General features: G+C 47.0%; 1 protein-coding gene across 1 annotated transcript; it reads left to right on the top strand.

Moving 5' to 3' along the window:
- Window positions 1-243: 243 nt before the first annotated feature.
- On the top strand, window positions 244-21,133 carry LOC143423650 (uncharacterized). Its single transcript, XM_076895137.1, has 4 exons — window positions 244-390; window positions 18,519-18,808; window positions 19,309-19,566; window positions 19,672-21,133. The coding sequence occupies exons 1-4, from the start codon at window positions 336-338 to the stop codon at window positions 20,104-20,106; spliced, it is 1,038 nt and encodes a 345-aa protein (XP_076751252.1). The 5' UTR covers window positions 244-335; the 3' UTR covers window positions 20,107-21,133.
- The last annotated feature ends 1,004 nt before the right edge of the window (window positions 21,134-22,137 follow it).

Genomic DNA, 22,137 nt, shown 5'->3' with positions numbered 1-22,137 from the left:
GAGATCGCACGAGGGAGAACTAGCGGGCACGTTCGCACGATGTGGAGATTTCTGGTGCGTTGTTATGTCGCGTTGACATCGATCTGACGCGTCTCTCCTCCCTTGTTTTCTTTTCGTTTCGCCTTTCCCTCGCCTTTTCTTCTCTATTTTTCGTTCGCCACCTTCCCGCGTTTTGTCACACCGCGTTCTCGCGTTCGCCACGAAACGACTCGGCTACTTTCCCGAGGGGGAAAAGGACTCGGTGCCGCGGCGGGACCGGAAGTGCGTGAGTGGATGCGAGCAAGAGGCATCGACGGGAGAAGCCGAAGACTCTCCTGCGGACGGACGAGGAAGAGATGATCCACGAGCTGCTGGTGGCCGGAGCGTTCGCCCTCGCCACACTAAGGCGGTGTGTGTACATTGCTAAATTCTATCCACTTTCTCTCTAGCTTTTACCACTTTCGTATCTTTAAGGAACAAAAAGTTACCGCGTCGTTTTCTTGCCGCGTCCGCGGGGACGGTTTAACGAGCGGTGACGGACCGGCGATAAAGTCGGTCGTGCGAAAATCCGCGATTCAATTATCGACGGGCGAACGACGCTTTTTCGCCGCTCTCGCGAAAGCGCGCACGGTTTTAAAATAGTTTAGCTGGTCGCGCGGATCGCCCGTCCGTTTGTTCGGCTGTATTTTTTCCACCAACCTGTACCTCATTTCCAACGCGAGCATTTCGCGGAATCACTTGCAGGAAAGAACTAACGACAAGGTGCATCCAGCTTCGAGTTTCGCTGTAATGTACATAATGATGCAGTGACACGTGAGGATTTCTCGCGACGTTTCAGCCGCTCTTTCCTTTATTTACGCGTCTCGCGCGCGATTCTAGAAATCTCGCGTGCGAAAAAGAACTGCTTTGGGACTTCGAGACGCCACTTCGGAAGTCGAAATTGCCGAATGAGTCGCGAAAGCATGAGAATGTTCGGTGCGATTATTCGGTACCTTTGTATCGACGATTCGAACGCAATTTTTTTTTATTTTCATTGTGTATTTCACTGACGTTGATTAGGGATATCTCTCGGTTATTGATTAGGAAATAAAAAGTAATCGTACGTGTCAATGATTGACATATTTCGCTGTCACATAAACCAACGACTCGATAATGTTTACCTATGAATTTATGAATAATTCATCGATGAAACGTCCCACGGTAACGTTGATTTAATATTTCTTCCCATTACATTTTCCTCGTTTTTCGTGTTACTCGAGATATAACTTTGTTCTACTTGTTCTAGCGTTTTTCGTTTAATTCCTTACACGTGAAGTAGCCTTTGATCGCAAAACCGAGGACGTCTGGACTTCCTATATCGTAATTATACAAGTCGTATTGATTAAACGCAACTGTTGAATCACTGAATTAAATTGTTATCGTACGCTAATATCTTACATGCTGTAATCACGTTGTACCGACAATTTTCCGATGGAAGGGGAAAGTAATCTCTATGAAATTGTCTGCGGCCTGAAAGATAGTGCTACCCACCTGTTGATAAGGCATTCGCGAATCCGCAGAAAATAATTCTATTTCGCTCGATTCTAACAAAATTGCCCCTTTTTCCGTAAATAAATTAATCATCCCCCCTGTTACTCGATCAAAATCGTCGCTCGATCGAGAATTACAGATTACGCGATCGCGCGATCGTTCATCCGTTCGAACCGAGATTTCGACGTAACTCAAGGAGATCGATTTCGTTTGAAATAATGGAAATGATCGATGGTCGAAAGTTGCGACGTAAAATGAACACGTCGCGACGAGCTTTCGGTACGTTGCGTCATGTATAAACACATTAATGGAAAGATTATCTTGGGAGAGGAGAGTAGGTACCATTTCCTTCGTCGCTCGTAATCTCGAGTTCAGGATACGAACGGAGAACGTAAACGTTATTTTTCACGACGATAACGGCCGGCTCGTCTGTTATTTCGTGCATAACGGGCTGACGTTGCCGCTCTCCTGCGGCTTCGTACGACAGCGGGTCCTATCGGAGCGGACTCGATTAATACCTCATCAATCATTAATAGGTCCTTTACAAGGAAAATTAGTAGACCACAGTGACTAAGTGTCGATCCGAATCAACACACGGGCCGGTTCCCCGTCTGTTTATTTGGCTTCGTGAATGCCGGCTGCGAAAGAAAGATATCGTTCGGTCTATTTCGATCTTTTTCCATCCCTCGATTCCTCTCTCGCACGCACGATTTTTCTTTCCTTTTTTTTCCACCAGGAACGTTTATATTACGGTAACGAGTCGAGAGAGAAAAAAAAAGAAAGCGATATCGGGCAAACTAATCAAATATTTCGAGCGGGGATGGAAAAAGATCTAATTACACGTGTAATTACGTAGTTGTAAATTAACCACTCGGATAGAGCCAATCGTATAATTATCACAGAGACGGAATTCAATCCGACATATAAATCGCCTTGAAAAACATAAATTAACTAGCGCGGGGAACGGGCCCCGAGAAACTGGTCCTTCGCGTTTCAAATAAATCCAAATCAAAATTTTCGTAAAATGATACGGGATCTTGAATTTCGCAAGCAACTTATCCTTCCATCCTCCTTGGGTATATTTGTCCTCGTGGCGGCTGAAAAATTCGTAACTATGAGCGATGCTGATCTTCGCGATATCTCGCGACTCTTCTCGGCCTGGAATTTTCGAGCAATCTCAACCCTGTAATTAAACTATCAGCTTATCGTAGTGATTCATTCTCCCAACCTGCACTCTTTTGGAGCTAGCTATCGATCGATTCCATAAATACACATTGCATTATCCGTTCACCAGTGATATCTGAATTTATTTTAATAACAAAACCGTAAGACGGACCTCGAAGCGTTGAAGAGGGTAGAATTCGACCAATGTTTTCTCATTCTAATTACCATTTACAGTTATCACACCGTGATTATATATTTCCATGATCCGTTCGCAAGTCACAGAAATTTCCATGGGGCAGAGAATCAAAGTGTCCCCAAGACATCGGCTTTCTTTGCTCTCGCGTTTCGTAATTATCTCGTGCCTCGCCCTGTCAGCCGCTGTTCAAACAACGAATCTCCTCGGGCCTTTGGGCACAACAGTCCCACCTCCTCCAGCAGCACCATGGCTGGCCGGGAAAAGGCGCGAGTGAAAACGAGACGCGTACGTTTCCTCGATCGGCGGGCGAGAAGGGTATCGTGAAAAAGTATCGTCCGGTCGGCGTGTCCGCCTCGGTCCGCCGCATCCGCGTGTTCCCGTGGTCGGTGGGCAGGCTACGGTCGCCGATAGAGGCGTGCGCCGTGTTGATCCGGGACACACACCGACTGTTTGCACGGGGTACCATCGCGGACCCTTTTTTCATGTTAGCTCCGAGCCGAGTCACAACACTAGTAAAGTTACAAAAGCCAAAGGCAAACAGATCCGGGGACGGGCCTTAACCGGTTTATCAAACACTCGTGCGCCCCGGAGGTGGTCTCGTACTCGTTGCTGAAAGTGATGAAGACCAAGGGGAGCGAGAAGAGCGAGAGAGAGAGAGAGAGAGAGAGGGGGGAAAGAGCGCGAGATGGATCTCGACGGATGGGACGTCGACGTCGACGGTGTACCTCCTCGTCTTCGCGGAGGTGCACGCGTTCGTAGCACCTTCTCGCCCGTGTTGTACGCGACGGCGACGGGGTGGCAGAGGTTCACTGCCTCTCGATGGCGCACGAGACGAAACCGATCGCCCGCGGAGGTGGAGCGAAACGGACGAAAGAGGAGTCGTTTGACACTTGTTTAAGTGCCGAGGCAAATCTTCTTTTCTTTTGTCAGCCACGTCTGAGCCGCCGTGAAACCGCCACTCTTTCTGGGACCACGATCTGTGCTCATTTCGAGTTTCGCTACTTCGGTGCTCGAGATCGTAATAACTTAGTTCGTTCGTGGGACCGATTTTGTTGTCTTCGATAACATCGACGCTTAAAATGCACAACGGCATCGAATTAGCTATTTTTATAGCTATTATTTGTTTTTCTGTAAAGTAGGAAATTTTAGGAAATTTTAATTATTATCTATTCCCTTTAAATGTTGCATTGGTACAGAATTATTGTATAGTCTCGATTCGTTTCATCTACTCTTGAAGGAAAATGTTTTAACAAGACCGACGACCAGTTTCCAGAACTGTTATGACGATCTAAGTGTCACGAGAAAGCCAGATACCTGAATTCCTCAATGACTTCCGGACATGTATACGCTCTTCGGTCGCGTTGCTCATAGCTTTTTATCGGCCGTGAAAAAGGCAGCCGTAGTGAAAATTCACAAGTCAGGGGTGAAAGTAATAAAGCAATTTCACCAGCTGAAATTATACGGTGCATTCCAATGACCGAAATAGGGTCGCAAGAGAAAACCATTCGAAATTGCACCAATCGCAATTTGTCCTTGCATCGATCCCTTCACTTCCACAGAAAATTGCACGAAACGCCAAAAAATTGTTTTGTACTGTTTTGCCAGTACTTGCGTGGCCTACGTGGGACCGACGCGAGCGTTGAGAATCGAATATTTTCGCGTCTTCGCGTCTGATTTATCGCGAATACTTATAGTTAGAAAAAGAAAAAGATGGGGGCTCGAGGACGGCACGAACGCGTAGTAGGTTGTGGTTTCGGGTTCATCAGGGTTCACCGGACACATTATATGGGACAGATGGGCATTCCACCGTGAAATGAAAATATTATGCCAATCCCCGGACTGTTGAGGGACATTGGGTACATCGAAACGTTACTCTCTGCATAGGATTTTCATTGCAACACTGTTTGCAGTATTAAAAGAATAAAGAATCGACGCACGCTTATATTAGCACAAACCGTTTTCGTGGTGAGTTTCAAAATGTAAATCTTGTACAACTTCTCAAAACGAGAATAAGACAAATTACAAAAGAAGATAAAGACAAATTAACCATCTCAATATATCATTGCATCAAACTCGATATTTAACGATACGTAATGTTACCCCGGGAGATAACAGTATAACACGTAAGAGTACTAGAAATATTCACATAAACCTGTCGCAGCTAGTCGCAGCATATATTTGCAAGTAACCGAGCGGAATTGGTTACGCTGGTTCAAGTCGCAGCGAGAGTTATTTAAGCACTAACCACGATTCTATCTTAAAACGTTGAAATAAATGTTTATGCGATCGGTTTTCTCGATCTAACTACAAACTATTAATCGTCTGTAACGGTTCGACTTCTAACAATTTAAAGCTATCGTTTCTCTACATGTTTCTCGATAAAATAAATTACGCCGCGGCAAAAATCCGAGCGCGACATCGAACTTTTAAAAGATCAAAACCGAACGAACAGCCTCGGTAACGAGCTAATCCGCGAACTCATCGAAACGATAACCGATAACAGGAGAAGAAGAATTCGATACGGTAGCATCAGCGTCGATAGGAAAGACGGACGTTAGGATGCCCGCCACGTACGTACTCAATCACGATCGAACTTCTTGTCCTCCGTTACACGTAATTCCGTTCCCGGCGAAAAACGCTGGCTCTGACGTACGTCATTCGCGAACTCGGACAGCCGTCGGATATACTTTCCGGTTTCCTTCTCATTGTCTATCCCCGTCCCTCTATCCGTGCAGCTCGTTCGATAGCGAGAGGTTTTTTCGTTGCGTCGCGTATAAAATTGCTCAAGACGTGACAAACGGTACGTGTGGTAGGCGGTGAAGCGGACGTGCGTTCGGTTGACAAGATACGCAGGCGTAACGTACACACGTCGCCGGTATGTCATCCGTGCCGTGTCGATTTTGCAGCGGTCGACCACGGTAGTCGGTTTTTCTGTCAATTTGTTAATCGCGCGCTCGGTTACCGGCGTTGCCCCCAGGGGATGACGGAGTAAAACAGACCTGGCAGCGTCTACCCCTCACCCCTCCCATCGCCGTGATAAATTCAGTTTCATGCATTCTCGTCTGGGTTCGCTGACGGGCCCGCCTGTCCGACCGCCGGCTATCGGCCACTGGTGCCGATCTCCTTCGTCGCCGCGATAGATACGTGTACGCGATGTTGAAACAAGGGCGATCTTGAGTCATTGTTTCAAGATTTATGGGCGAATCGATGTTATCGATTCCCTCCGACTTATCAATCGCCGGCCCAGTTGCGACCATTTTGTATTTCGCAAAACGCCGGAACTGCGCCTTCGACTGGAACTTCTGTCACGTTTCGATCTGATCGCCGTGTAAATGAGACATGTTCCAAGTAATAGCGATTCTATGTGACATTAGGTATATAAAGTATGTTTTATTCTGGGGTTTATATTATTATGGTTTCTTTGTATATATGTATTTTTTTTGTTAGTTTGGAATGTCAGGGACGCGTGAAATATATGTAGTTGAAAAAGTACATTCGGTTATGACGCAACACGTGCGATTGCCAGTCTCGTGACGACTGATGTAATAATTGTCGGAATTGTTACTTTCTCCGGAGGGAAATATTTGTTATTGCGAAATCAATTTTTCCTTTTGGTACGATCTTATGTCGTATGTGTCTATATATAAGTTGCGTTGCACTTCAGATATGGTGAAGTCAGCTAGTGTGTACAGGAAACGCAACAAAATTCAATGAACAAGTTCATAAGTGTACGCAATTAACGATATCCGTGTACACTGATACACTTGTAACAAATATCTCAATTTCATAGCTGCAATTACAGTATCGTAAAGTGCTGAAATTTTTTCACTTGACAAGCAAATAAAAGATAAGCAGACAGTCGACGATATAATTTATCAGACATAAAAGCCATCCCGAAATGTGAAATCCTCTTTAAAAGCATGTCTCTATCTCGCTTGGAAGTATTGGAATGAATACGACGGCGACTAAACTGTTGTTATCGAAGAAAAATTTAACAGACGCTAAAAGTTGTCGCATTCGTCTGATACTGCTGCCATTCATATCTTCGTTCTGCTCCGCTGTAACATTTGCCCACAATTATGGCAAATTTGGCCACCGCGCTTTGGTTGTTATAATTGAGCGTTAACCATGCTCCCTTTATCTCCAACGAGCCGCTAATTGCAAAGGTTCACGAATGCGTTTAGCATCTGTAATTAGTTTTCGTATCTACGGTTTTTGACGTAAATTACGCTACTTTCTTTCGTCATAATATGATATTTATTATTTGGAAAAAAAGTACGATAAGCAGGATTTAATTTTTTACGGCTTGCAACGTTTGCTTTACTCGAGTAATTCACGTTTTTAATGTACCGTGTACGATATGTGTCCTGCACTCTAATTTGGTTTATAACTGTGATGAACACGCAAAGTGAATTTAATAAAAACTAATTGAATATTTAAAAAATTAAATCATGCACTGGTTGCTCCCTATTTCTTATTAAAATTAAACAAGATTCAAGAAAAATTAGACATACTTGACAAAAGCAATAATAGTTGAGTTGATCTCTTACCAATCGACAAAGTAATTCGAATAACACGTCTTAGTTCTCTTCTGTTTCGACCAAAGTTCCTGAAATCGTAGGTAAAGGCATGAAAGTTTGGATTGCGGGTGGCATGGCACACCGCAGAAGTGAGGCAATGTTTAAATTACACGCTACGTAGCAAATCGAGCTTTACGAGGCCTTGGTGAACAGTCTTCCGTTCCACCACCTACGATGCCAATTACAGAGCTCCAAGCGAATCGTGTGCCGTGGAAATGCTCTTACTTCCGCAAACTGGCACCGCGCTTGTAAAACATAACGCGCGTTCATATTTTAAATACCGACACTTTCCGTATCCGCGACCGCGAGTCGGGCTCGCAGAGCGTGCATCATGCATCATAAAACGTGGCCATTTTTTTCCACCCGTTAATTACATACCCACCGAGCATTCATCAAGCTTGACGAAAAATGTGCAACGACATGTATTTATTGGGTTTTCAATTAGAGAAAAATACAAACATGAGATACAACGATCTCGCGACTATCACATTACAGTATGTACGAAAGTAAAAATAATTAAGCAATTTATTACTTGATACGAGTAATTATTGTGACGTCTGCATCTAAATTGTTTCTCTCCCAACATAAATTTAATTACCATAAATATCTCTACTATTTACATATCGGATATCTCATAAAATGAATTGTATATTATCGTACAAGTATTAGCCAGCTTTAGATAACATATTTATTCAAATTCAGCCAATTTATCCACAACACCGCTGAAATTGATCACCTATTGATACCAACTAGTTCTCCACTAAGCAATTCTTCGATAAAACCGTCGGATCCGTCAACTTTACACGCTTCCCAAACGTGTAGCGCGAGCAGGATAGAAATGTATACCGTACGCATCCAATAAACCGTAACGCTCGAACAGTTCTGGGCGATCCTGAAACGAGACCGCTCTAACGCTCCAATTGGAGGTCCACGAACGGATCCGTATAATTGGTCGTAGCTGGAGTTTGACCAAATGGGACCAAGCGGTACCAACGGGTAGGCAACGACGCGCGGCGATAGCCCGGGGTGTGTTGATTCTGTAGCCGGGGCCAATTACGAAACGTGCAATAAGCCAGCGGTCGTACGACCCTCCGAAGACGCGCTGGCATCTCGCGATCTCTTGCCACCTGACGCCATCCATCGTGCGGCTGATTGCTATTCTCTACCTTCGGGGTGCCGCCGCGCAATGACCGATGCGTTCATTCATGTCGAAGTACAGGGTTGCGCTTCAGCTCGCGCCGCGGATCCGCGTCCCGCTGTAATGTGGGAGAAGAATGGATCCGCCGCGATCCTGGCCGCAAAGAGGAACAGCCGGAGCACGCGGCCCGCGTCCTCGCGCCGGGAATACCGGCTGCGAGCCAGCCGGATTCGATCCGATCCGCGAGCGAATCGGTAACCGCACGGCCGACCCGTTTACCATTCTCACGCGGAAAAATGTCCACGCTCCGGTGAGTGGGGCAATTAATGAAGCGTTACGGACAGATCGCGACGCCAGCAATTTTTTCTCCCCTCCTTTTTATCCAACGGCGAATCGTTAACGCGAAAAGCAACTTCTCTTCTCTCTGTTACGATCGAGAGGTGTCCCTTGAGTTATCGCCGATCGTAATGTCGCTTGTACACACATCGAACCGCGAGTCTAGCGGTGTCCAAGTACACGCGCGTGTGTCACCCGTTATATAATAGGCGAACAGTGTCCGCCAGATACCGAGGGATACGACACGTGCGTTTTAATTAACCGTTGCACGCGCCGGTACCGATAAGCCCGGGAAAAGTCTTCTTTTCCCTCGGTTGCGATTTATCTCCCGCTGAAACGCGATTTTTCGCGGACCAGTCGCGAGCCGCGCCACGTCGAACGGGACAGCCGCTCGTGAATTAAAGCAAATCGGTTGATTTTATCTCCGCTAATAAAGCCGGCTTATCTCGCTCCGGTGAAAATTCAATCCCACGGGCAGCCGAGCCACTTTCCTCTGACGGATTTCATTAATTAATCCTGCGGACAGACACCTCGGGCGATAAAAAATGGCCGTCTCGGCTCGGTCGATCGTACCGCCGTGCGTCCTTGACGAAAAAAAGAGTGGCAAGAAACAATGGGTATGTACGCTTCGGGTGGCTCGCTCGGACGTCGATCGTGGGTGGAGCGAGAGCGGGTTCGTGCCTGACCATCGACAACTCTTTGATTCAGTGCGATTGTTGCAAAGTCGGTTCAACGATCGCCGCGACACATCGACGAGCACCGTCGACCGTGTTTCTCCCCCAGCGACGAGGATCGGTCACGTTTACGCGGCCGCTACCACGTGCCCGTCGTCTCGATCGCGTTTCAATTTCTACTCCGCGTAAGGTTATAATGCACCACCGGGTCCCGAGGGGATCCGCGGGCCAGGGCGTCGCGTATCGCATCGGCAACTACTGCGGGGGATCGGTTCTCTCCGCTCACGGTTTATCTGCCGCAGACCCACGCGTGTTTCACCTTTTAAAGCCGAGCAGGGTTTCTCGCCGAGTAGTAAACATTGTGACGTGACTCTCGTTCCAGAGATCGGGTCAGAGCGCTGACCTATTTGTGTATCGACCATTTTATTATAGACGCAACACGTTGCGACCGCCGCGGGTAATTTGTGCAACCCGAGTTGATCGATTATATTTAATTCCGCGTCGTCCGAGTAATTTGCGGCAATGTCCCGGCGAACACACGGTGCGAGCACACGCAACGGAGCGTAGTATGCAAACCGTTTTCTTGTTCTCTCGTTATTTATAACTTGTGGCATCAGTCGCTTCTATAAATTATTAATGCCGCGCCGAGGAGGAAAGAGTCGCTGGATTATTCTGTATCCCTCGTGGTTGAAGATCCGATTTTGAAAAAGCAACGCTTGCTCCGACGAGATAAAATACAAAATGTAACACTCTACAACCGGTATCAACGATATTGTTTATTTTACAACCCGGTACGACTATCTGCCGATAACGAAACCGTGCGAATATTGTTAGCAAATATTCTCACACTCGGTGCGCGTGGTTCGTAGAGAAAAAATTAGCCAGCCTTTATATAGGTGTCTCGTATTTTAATCACCGGTGCAGAGGGGCGCGATGAGCATTAAAAGCAATGACGCGATGACATCTCGTGGCTGAGCCGGCCGACTTTATGACCCCGGGTTCGAGGTCGCTATCGGCTCGCCGCGTTCGACAATGCGTGAAAATCGTAAAGATCCTAAAGGGACGGCCGAGGCGTGGTACGCGTTGTGTATACCCAGTTCCATCTAAGAGCCCCACTGACATCTCTGTATATCCCTGGTGCGCCAGATCCTCGTAAAGGGTCGTATAAGCCGCGGCGCGAAAGTTCGATTTTATGTCCCTACTCGACGATGAGAGACCGCCCGCCGTTAGTCTCGCAAAGGTCTTTGCTTTCTTTAATGCGACGCGGGCTGCGCAATTTTACGGTTTCGCGTTCGAGAATTTCGCTTAATCGGATAACACTGTTGCCTTTTGGAAAGGTGCCGGGCGCCTAAATTGCCACGGGCATACGTCTTCATTTTCATTAACGGAGAACGACGAAGAAGGGTGGAAGACTCCGTCAAAGTCTTGGACCACCTGTTTTTTATCGAGTTTCTGATGGTTGTTGGTTGTATCATCGGAAAATACGGGTACAAACGCGAGCAATGGTTCCGGATCTACCGTTCTCCAATGAGAAGCGACGGTAGTAGATGCAGCCACTCGCGCTTGGTCAGCCGCGCAGTAGATAAAGCTAATTGCAGTAGGGCGCCCGCGTTGGACAATTGTCTCGTTAGTTGGACTTTTGTAGGGCTAGAATTATTCTACTCTTTGGTACTTCCAAATCATTTGTCGGATAAGAAACGAATGTTTAGATGTTGTCTTCGTTGTGCCAGTCACTGGCGGGTTTATCTGTTTCAGCGATTGTTTGAAATAAACAGATACTTCAATTGAATATTGAAAAGTGTAGTTGAGATTATTGAAAACATGTCGAAGGAGAAACGGAAGTTGAAGAGATAAGCCTTTTGAATTGCTGATAGCCAAGTGGCCTTTGAAACGTGAAATTATTGCAGTAAAGAAAGCAAAAGGAACTCGAATCTTCCGTGCATGTAAACACAATTGTATTTCGTAAACCGTCGATATCGCGAGGAAGAGAAAAAAAAAAGAAAGACGATGTTGCAAGTCATTCGATTCATCCAAGTTTCATTCCCGTTGCCCATAGATTATCTCCGATATTGGAAAACGCCGCTCGAGACTGAAAACATATTTAGTCTCGCCATAATACCGTCACCTCGATTAGATTAAGCAAACATCGGAGGCGAGCGTTCCGCCAGGAGATTACAATCGTCACCGGGTTCGGTGTGAATGGGACTTTACGACGACGGTCGTAAAGGCGCGTCGCGAAATCGAACGCGCGACAAACGGCAAATTACCCACGGCCGCGACGAGACGAAACGACCAGCGCTCTGTCCATTGTGCGCGCTGTGCCAGCGCGGGCTTAATGGCCGAACGGAAGTTCAAAAGGGGCAGCGGATTCGCCTCGAAACGGGCCGCGTAAAAAGACGGGTGGCTCCTGCGGGGCCGTTCGCCCACCGGCCGCTGATTCTAACTCGCGAACGCGCAAGGACAAACGTGTCCGAGTGTGAATGAACACAGGCGTGGAAACTGCACCCCCCTTCCTCGCCTCTTTCTCTTGGAATGTTCCAAGAAAGAGTGCGTGCACACTCGTCGCTGAGAACTAGACTGACGGGAATGCGCGCAATGAATAATGCATATTATTGCCCATTAATCACAATCTTTCTTTTATTCTGTTTTATCGCGCCAAACGCGAGGTAATTTCACAATCGTTTGCATAATCTATTTCTCCCGCACGTAATGCCGCGCCGGGAGGATTCATCTGATCGTAAATATTCATAACGTTCCTTCGCGTAAAACCGAGGAAAAGCTAGGGATGACCCCTTCTATCGTTTCTCCTGGAATCTGAGAAAGGAACAACTGCTCATAAATATACTTTTCTTCCGAGAGATCTGAATTCTGTATACATCGATCGAACCATAGACAGACATAAAAGAACGGTTTTAAAGCGTTGATGGGTCGCAGACAATTTGGGGTGGCAACTTTATCTCTTTTTTTTTTGTTTATTCTTAATAAGAGGTAGGAAAGGAACGCGATTACATCGCGATCGCAATTCTCAAATTTTCGTCCGCGATCTTCCTACCTTACTAGCTTCCACAGCACGCGCAACGTCGCGTTCATTAACGATTCCTCGATCCCAACGTGCATTAGCAGAAGCTGGCCGTTCGTGGACGCGCGCAGACGCGCGATTCGAACGTTGGCGTGCGCGCGACGGACGATCTGGCGAAACGCCGAGCCACGCGCAATCTTTCAATGGAAAACGGGGGAGACGGTGCGTCGCGCAATCGTTCGAAAAAGAAAGGGAGGCAGGAGGACGCGATTGTGCACCGTGATACCATCGGCCGCGATTCCCGCACATAGAATCGGCCTCCGCGAGCAGCTTTCTTACGCACGTGTGCGCACGCGTGTGCGGCCTATCGTCGCTCGTGGATCCGAGATAATGTAATCGACGATGACATTGAACGCCGTAGTAGCCGATCGCGTGCATTCCAGCGCTCTGAGCTCTTCCCCCCTGTTCGCCACGATGCGGTCGTGAAACGTCGTTCCCGATCAACTCTTGCACCGATGCCAACGGTAGGTTGTCACCTCTGGATATAAACGATGGATGACGTCAGTATGACATCAGTGATCCATATCGTCGTAATACCGTAAAGCACCTTCGTTGCGCGGAGGTGCGTCTACGTATCGGCGTATCGCTGTGCGCTGTATGGGTGCCTTCCTAGAGATACCGCTGAGAACGCGGAAAGCGCCGAACGAACGCGATGCAACGCGTAACAGGTAGACGAGGCCTAATAAAGAGAAAATAAAAGCGAAGAGAAGAGAGAACGATGGCGAGATCGGTGGAAAGAAAGCAAAGGATCGAGGTTAACGCGCAACCCTGCCAAACTTAAAATCTCCGAGCACCGTGCCGTTTATGGGTGGGGTCGTCCCTCGATGGGGAATATCCAACGCGAGCTGGTCCCACCAGACAAAATGCAAATCCTCGCGCGCCCCGCTAATCTGTCTGGCGCATCCGTGACGTCAGTTTCCATTGGCGGAGACACCGTCCGAGGTTGACCTGGTTTTCCTTGCTCATCGTGAAAACGCGACGATAGGTCACGATGACCAGCAGGAGAATTTCGCGTCTCGAATCTGTCGAATGGAACGAAGAATTTTGGACAGCGAAGAATCGTTCATTCGTGGTACAGGTTAACGAAAATATTAACGAGTGTGCGAGGCGATATCGTATCGTTTCGAGATCGGATGCAAGGTAAAGCTCGACGTCTCTGGGATTATTCCCAACGACCCTTCGCGTGCGTATCGTATTAAATGTTGCGTGCCGCGCATAATCTGGCTCTTTCTACGGTGACCACCGTGTATTCGCGCATAGAACGCGATATTGTTGTCGCGGATGAAGATGCTATATACCTTCGCTTAAAGAACTCGATTTTTGTATACACGCGTTTACGTGCGTTGCGTATGAACGGGGCAATTCCGAGAGGAGGTGTGGAACGGTAGCCGTAGCATACGCGTTGATGAGTCGTTCGATTGATTTCATCGGTATTTGTCGAATTACGTTCTCGCAAGTAAAGGTAGAGGATATCGTCGAGTTACGGTCATCAATCATTGGGATAACTTTAGAATCGAGGCGTGAAACATGTACGATCATGAGGCTGAATAATAGTAATTTAATATAATATTGGTCGTTCTCTCGTAAATTATAATAAGGAGCGTACATGTTGCTTGAAATTCGAAAGAAATTGCAGTTTCGCAACTTTATCAGATCGATCGCGATGTATGGGTGTAACATTAAATGGCAGAAGTGTGCAGTGCGTCGTACCTTAAAATTTATCGATACGTACTAGTCCTTGGAGTAATGTTGGAAACTACTCGCCGTGCGAGAAAAAGCACTCTATGCTTCCACTTTGCAGAACCGAACTCGACATTAATTATCCTTAACAGTGTAGGTTATCATCTTGTAATCATTTTGATATTTAATGTTCACCTCGAACCAGTATCGTTTGCCCTTTTGCGAAGCTGTAGCTCGCGAAAGAAAGTCCATCTCACGTTACAGTTTCGCCTGTTTCGTTTACGAGCGTGCAACAAACATTTCCATATTAATGTCTCCAGTGACGCGTTCGGGTTTTACACGCGATGCGTACGTGTGACCGAGCACATACTTATCTGACCGATCCCGTCGCGTTACTCTGGGGGATACGTGTTACAGGTATATAGGTACGTAAGTACTCTCGAACGCTTTGTATCGGGCAACCCGGTCCCACACTCGCGCCTGGCAATGATATTTTGTTCTTTCTGCCAAGACAATCCGCCTCTCTTTTCGCCCCGACGAGTACTCGCTTCGTCTCGTTTCCTCCCGCGGTCGCTCCGTTCTCCCTTGTTCGAGTCGGTCGAAAGAGGCGAAGGTGGAGGCTAATCACCACGCAATCACCGCTCCCGGTGCGGCCGACTCCGACCCGTTCTCAGAAAGCAGCAACCGCCTTTTGCCGCCCTGGGGCATTCACCACTCCGGTACTGGTGTAGCAAAACCAACAATCTTCATCCCGAGCTCCGCGGGAAAAAAGGTATCCTCTACCCTCCACCCTCTTCTCCGCCTTCTTTTCTCCAAATCACCGGAGGGCCGACCGATCGGCCCGACTACTGGCATCCGGGGAATCCATCGCGAGAATGGCGGCGATTCCACTTTGAGAAACGATCGACAGACCCGGCGAACGTACGTATTAAACAACCGGAGTGAGCAATCTTCCGAACACGACATTGCCCGGAATGCGGATCATTGGGAACCGGGGATGATACAGCCCGGGATAGCACCGTTATTATAACCTGTGAAGATTGCGATCCGAGATTCCGTTCCGATTTTCAAGTACCTGATTGACCCGGGAACGAGGCGTGCCGTTTCATCAGGTCCATCATCGAGCCGCTAAAGCAATCGTTAAGTCCCCCCACCCCAAGCGTCGCAAATGTGATCGGCGAAATGCACGGGCTGTTAACGTAAGAACATCTTAATTTGCAAATTGGCCCGTGAATCCGTAATCGCGTTTCGTCGATCGTGTTCGCGCCGGTGGTACCGGGTGACAGTTACATATGGCTGCTTTTAAATCGTTATCCCTGTGCAACCATGCAAATTGTCCCGATCGAGTCTGAATACCGGGTAATACGTGCACTCTTCGATCTCTCGCCCATAGCTGGCCAGCCATTCTCGTTGATCAACTTCCGAAGTTTCTCGTTATTTATCGCATTCGATCGCGAGAGAGTAGGTTTGAATCAAGTATAAATAATCCGCCGTTGAATCCAAAGTATACGCCACAATATCTCGTATATTCCGCGATTCCGTGCGCGCATTCGTGGTAGCACAATAGAAGCTCGATAGGGAAAGCCATCGAAAAGATTTTGCGCGAGACTTCCGACTGACACGATACTTACGTAAACCACGAGCACGGCTCGCGAAAAACAGAAGGGGGGCGAATGATGGGGAGTAGCGGACGCAAATTGATACAGTTGGGAGCAACGGTCGTTAGAGATGTGTACACAATACGGGGTGCACCTTTAACGGCGGTACACCCACGCGGTGTGTATATCCGAGGATACGACTCGGCTGGGACCAGCGGCGGAGAGCAATTCCGGGAGAACGAAGAGGAGGCGTGAGTTTACGATAAGATACACGGGTGCGACTGTCTCACCCTGGTCGCAAGCGGCAACGGGGCTAATCGAATCGTGACTTATCGTCGAGCTAATGCGAGCCTCTAACGCGAATGCTCGCAGGGGTCACGTTCGTTAGAACTTCACGGTGTACGTTCGAATCGTTCGACGCTTTCGACGATTGACAACAGCGGACGTGTCAATGGGTATTGTCGGGCATATTACACGTTGTCACGATCGCTCGAATCGGTCGTATTGAAAGTCGACTGGGTCGTATTGTCGGTCCCCGATTAGCGAGCACGTACGGTCTCGCGCTTGAGGCCCGCGAGTGAATTATCGACGTTAAACGCGATATCATCGAGCATTCGTTCCAGGGTGGACTTTTCCCTCGTTAACCGCAACACCTTGCGACCCTTCGCGTCGTATATTCATACGATAATAAGAACACGTCGCGAATCCGTGGAACCAGTTACGGTTAACGGTTTTGATTTACGATCGAGACGCGGCGCGGGACGCCGCCGTTTCAATTAATCACTCGCGGTCACAATAGAAGAGTTCGAACGCGATCGAGTCTCTCGGGGTGCGAGATGCGCATCATCGGACGGCACACGTGCGCCCTTGCTGGCCAATGCGCTAAGACGACGTGTGTTCGTTCACGCGTGACTGACGTGCGAATTGCACGAACGATCGTATCGAATCGCCGTGACAGCTCGCGTCCGAACACACGCATCGTTGCTGCGCATGCCCGTACACGCACGCACGGGCAATTAACGCGCGTTAATTACCCCCGCGGTGGTCCGCGAGCGGTCTTTGTCGGCACGGTGAATAGGGCTGTCGATTCTGAATTCGTTTGTATCCTGCACCTTCTATTCTCGGAGAAATCCCGGCCAGCATCCATTCTAATGGATCTCGTCTCGTTCTCGCGTTATCCGCTTGTCCGTTACCTTCGTAATTTCTACCGGTATTTCGTGAAATAATTGAAAAATGCTATAAATTTGCCGACAAATTAGTCTCCAATCATTCCCAAGATTGCTTGAAACAAAATCACTAAGAAGGGGGTAAACTTGCTCCTTGTAAATTATGTTTCTTTATGCCATTACGGAAGTTCGGCTACTACGTTTACCTCGCACGAGAGTTGAAGTTGAAACCTGAATTTCAAGGTTTTTATCCGGTCACGCGACAATCTTCGATTTCCGCGGTCTTATTAAAATCGCGGGACATCGATTATCCGAAATTCGGGGTCGCGAAAGCTTGCTCGCCGTTTCGCCGCTACGGGAGATAAATCAGTTTTAATCGACGCTCCGGTTTACGTTTACACGAAATCGGACGATAATGAAGCCCGGGCGAAATTTATTAACCGGCGGGGATCCGGCCTCGTAAAAAGTTGGAGAGATCCGCACGCCCTCGGGGTGAGTTCGCGGGGCCGTGGAATCGCGAAGGAAGTCGTAAGCTGGGACGTTTAATTGCGCAATAAATCCTGATTCTCCGATTTGCAACCCATTTCCTACTGCGGGGGCGACGATTGGTCGCTGTTAAATTGGCGCGTAGGTGCAATGGTACCTACGTGTATCCATGTAGATACGCCGACTGTGAAAGTCGGAAGAGCCTCGGTTCTCCCTTTTCCTCTTTTTCTATCCTCCGTCCAGCCTCTCTATCGCACCCTCGGGCGTGAAACGCCGCGCGACCTTTCCTCGATCCTGGTCCACGCTCTTTGTTAACCTCCCGCGGCCTCCCGCGGCGGACGATCTTTTCCGCGGCCCGAGATCCGCGATCGATCGGAAAACCGTCCGCGCAATCGTCTCCCATCGAGTCATCTTTATTCGAGGACCAAACGAACCGCTGCTAAAAGCGCGTACGCGTGCATCATCGGTGCAACGCAATCTCCATTACACGAGCCGGCGCGTTGCGTTTCAAAATCGAGCCGATGGACGGCATCGTGACTCGTGAATGACGCGGCGCGTTGCTTGAATTTCAATCGAAATTAAGTCATTTAACTTGCACGCCGACCGTTCGCAGTCGTAAGGCTCGTTCACTCGGACAGCGTATAGCCTCCTTTTCCGAGATGCGAAACCCGACTTCAGAAGCTACTTTAACATCTTCGAGATCTCACTTTTCAGCGCTTGTTTGTGCCAGCTTGCTCCCTATAAATCGCACCTCTATATGAAATACACACACTGCCAAGTGTTTAAGATACACATTTCAATTCGAAGTATAGTGTAGAGAGAGTGTATCAAGTAGAATAAGAGAAACAACAAAATCTACACGCAGGGGTGCGAAACCTTTGTCTGACCTCGGTTTTTATGAATCTGTTGCAGATTCGGTGGCACAGACGATCATCTTGACGAGCCTCGCATTCATCCTGAGTTCGGGCCTGACCACGGTATCAAGCGCACCTGCTTACGGACCCCGTACCGCTGTGTCGAAATCGAACACGATGGAGGAACGATGGTTGCAACCCTGCGGCAACCCGGTCGCGATGCCGTTCAAGAGGATGACACAGAGGCACAGCGTCCACCGTACGCTGAAGAGGGTCCGTACCCAGCTGCGGGTCGCGCAGAACCATTTCAAGATGAATCTGAAGGACGTGAACGAGATATACTCGAAGGTAAACCGTGACGTTCGACCTGACCGCGATACGTAATTAATCGCTGAACCGCGTCGGGGTAAAAGAGAGTGGGCGGCTCTTTCACAGAGGCTCGCACGTGCGCAACCCGCGCCGTTGCTAAAGTCCTACTTTCTGTTCTGCCTGCAATTTGCATTCGTTACGATGTGCCACGCACGAGCGTAATTGCATTTTTCGAGAGACACGGACAGCCGGGGTGCTCGGTATCCTATTCACCGACTGGTCTTCTAGTTAACATTTCGCGCTTGCCGCTCGATGAAATTGCGTTACTCAAGATCGACATAAATCAAGTATCCGTGGAAATCCTATCGTATATCGCTTTGAATTTTTATGCACGCCACGATAGAGTTCTATTTAACTCTGCTACATCGAACGAAGCACTGGAGAGGAAATAATTGAACCAATTTAGAAGAATAGATAAGAATTTTTTGTACCGTTTGTAGGATAATTGAATGAAAGAATATTTTATCTTTATTTCGCAGGTGAAAGAGCTGAAAGGGCAGTACAGATTGTCATGGTTACCAGAGATGGAGTACAAGTGGTACGCCAGGGAGGTTCAGTGTCTCGAAAAAGGGAAGAAAGCCGATCGCGCGCTTCCGCATCTACACAACTCGCTCCAGAAGTTCGCCATCACGTTCCATCACCTCCGAGCTTTCCGCCTGATATCCGACATCAACGCCGACCTCACGATAAACAGGAGAAACAAGATCATTAACCAAATGCACAATGAAATTCTCAAGGTACGAACATATGCGCGCATTCTGAAACGTCAGTGATTACGATTTGAAACGTTAATGTCCAAAAAATTGAATCTACTTTTTCTAATTTTACGTTTGATATTGCAGGTGTTGTGCGAAGTGGAGACAGCCATATTGAATTTGGGGTTGAAGATTCCGACGGGGCACACGGCCAGATTAGTGACGGAAAGCTCGAACTGGGCAAAGGAGGGCGACCTAACTCTGATGTTGATTCAGGATTGGGGCGTGATCAGATTGTATCAGACATTTTTGAAGGCCTGGACGAAAGCCTTCCGCAACGCGACCGAACCTGGGCCGGGCACTTGCGATCTCAACAAGCCGCCCCAAACAGCTAAGAACATTAACAAAGGAACTAGGCCAAAGGGTAAACGGATTCCGAAGATAAAGAAGCAAAAGAGGCCAGTCCGGAAACACACGCTGGACGCTGCCCGGAACAGTTCCTTGCCTCAGGGATCGAAGAGAGGCATTCCAAGGAGGAGATTGGAGGAGAACAAACAGAAGAAGCTTGCAGATATGCGATAGAATTCAGCTTAACAAGGTTTCTCTACATTTTTTACGAGATCTATCGGTTATTTTGTTCGGACGGTTAACAGGCAACCCCTTTGCGACAAGGAACTCTCTACTGTTACGACTGGTACATCTCCATCGCGTTACACTTTTACAAGTATTAATTTAAAAGGCATTTAAGATGGTTGTACAGACAATGCGTAAGTCCTTTAGTTCCTTTAGACATTTCGAGATTCATTCGTTTGTGCGTATTATTATTATTATTATTACTATTATTATTATTATTATTATTTTTTATAACTTCTTTATTTATGCTCTTAGTATGTATGTTCATCATTGTATTGGAAATTATTTGCCTGTCGATCTTCCTCGGAGGAATTTCACTAATTTTCTCTCTTTTTCTTTTCTACGTTCTACGAATTTGTCATTCATACGTATTTCTTATTTATTTTATCGCCACGATCATTCATAGATGCTTAGTATTTTTACAGTCTTGCCAGTTTGTTCCGGTGGTGTAGCCGTTAAGTGTTTCGCGATAGGATTAGACGAGAGCAATAAAATTTTATCGACGAATCGCCCGTTTCGCTTGCGACAGCTGGTGCATTTTGATAGTTCTATAAATGTGTTATTGAAAATCAAGTTTGTATACTAGAGACCAGTATTAAGAAGCGTAGTTCAGAACAGTATTATGTTAAATAACATACTTAAATAACTAGAATAGCGAGTAACACTGATAAAAGAAAGGAAAGAAAGTTCGATGTGCATGGCGTGTTTTCGACCGATCACGGGATGATTGAACGATTAATCAATCATAATTACAGACGGATGCATCTGAATTTGCTAGGCCATATTATACACGTGCGACAGATGGGAACGTAGTAAAACGATTACCCTATCCCAATGTAACCGACACGTGCGAATAGGTGACAAAAGTTAATGCGAAAACGTCGAAATTCCGATTAAAATTGCTATAGATACTTCGCTCTCAGATTAAAAAAGGATAAATTTTTATGTATAATGATCTTGTACTTGTACTTGAAAGGTAAAAAATCGTATCTCCGTTGGAACAAATTTAAATGCGAAGGAAGCTCTTAAATTTCGAATAAGAATATGTCATATTTTCATGAAAATTTCGAACGAGATTTTTGTTATTAATGTTGCATTCCAATTATGTAGAAGCACTTAACGTAGAGATGCTTATCTTGATATTAACAAAAAATGGAGACACGATATTTTACCTCGAAAGTACGGATAGGTACACAAATGTCTGCGGAAATTGTTCACATTCGACTCTTCGCAAATAACGCAACGCGTTTGTATTTAAATGTATAATGATTCGATACTTGATCAATCGTGACCGGTTACGAGCGATTACCGCGCATCGACACGGGACACGAAGTTCTCGAGGGTGTCGCGCTGTAACGGTCATCGATGTTAATCACTGAAGAAGACGATTTGTCGAACTTATTTATTGTAGCTTTAACGTGAGCAGACGAAAGCTTAATGTCGTTTAGCTGTGATATCTCGAGCGTTAGCGGACGTACAGAGTTCCTACGTTTTATACATAGGTGCATTATAAGTGTATTTGTAAGTAACGTACGTTCACGCGTACAATACGTACTTAGATATAATATCGTTAAATCCCATTTTATCTTCATTTCTTCTATTTTTTTTTTTGTTTTTCATTTTTTTTTTCTTTCGCCAGTCCGCAGAATCTCGTCTTGTCGCGAACATGACAATTTTATTTTACCCGATACTTTGCTTTTTACTTGCTTGCGAATGTACCACGAAGGACTTAGCAATAGACAAGAGGAATGGAGCCGTTAAACGGACACAACCCTCTCGTTACCCCGGTTCCGTTCCACTATTTTAGGCCAGACGACGAAAAGATTTCTTCCTTAGGATACGAATAACGAGGGACCAATCATTGCGATTCGTATAAGGGTTGTTCAGTCGCGGCGGAAGTACTGTGTTTTCTTCTTTTATTTGTATTCGCATTAAAGACAATCGATGTTTTTGCATCAAACCGGTACTTAGGTATACATG

Source organism: Xylocopa sonorina, chromosome 5 (genome assembly GCF_050948175.1).
Source record: "Xylocopa sonorina isolate GNS202 chromosome 5, iyXylSono1_principal, whole genome shotgun sequence".
Lineage (NCBI taxonomy): Eukaryota > Metazoa > Arthropoda > Insecta > Hymenoptera > Apidae > Xylocopa > Xylocopa sonorina.
This window is presented reverse-complemented; position numbering and strand designations above follow the sequence as displayed.

Bases quoted from the DNA above. Each gene is read 5' to 3' on its own strand.
- LOC143423650 (XM_076895137.1), top strand. From the start codon at position 336: ATGATCCACGAGCTGCTGGTGGCCGGAGCGTTCGCCCTCGCCACACTA. The intron at 18,809-19,308 runs GTAAACCGTGAC...TTTATTTCGCAG, and splicing joins TGAACGAGATATACTCGAAG to GTGAAAGAGCTGAAAGGGCA. The intron at 19,567-19,671 runs GTACGAACATAT...TTGATATTGCAG, and splicing joins TGCACAATGAAATTCTCAAG to GTGTTGTGCGAAGTGGAGAC.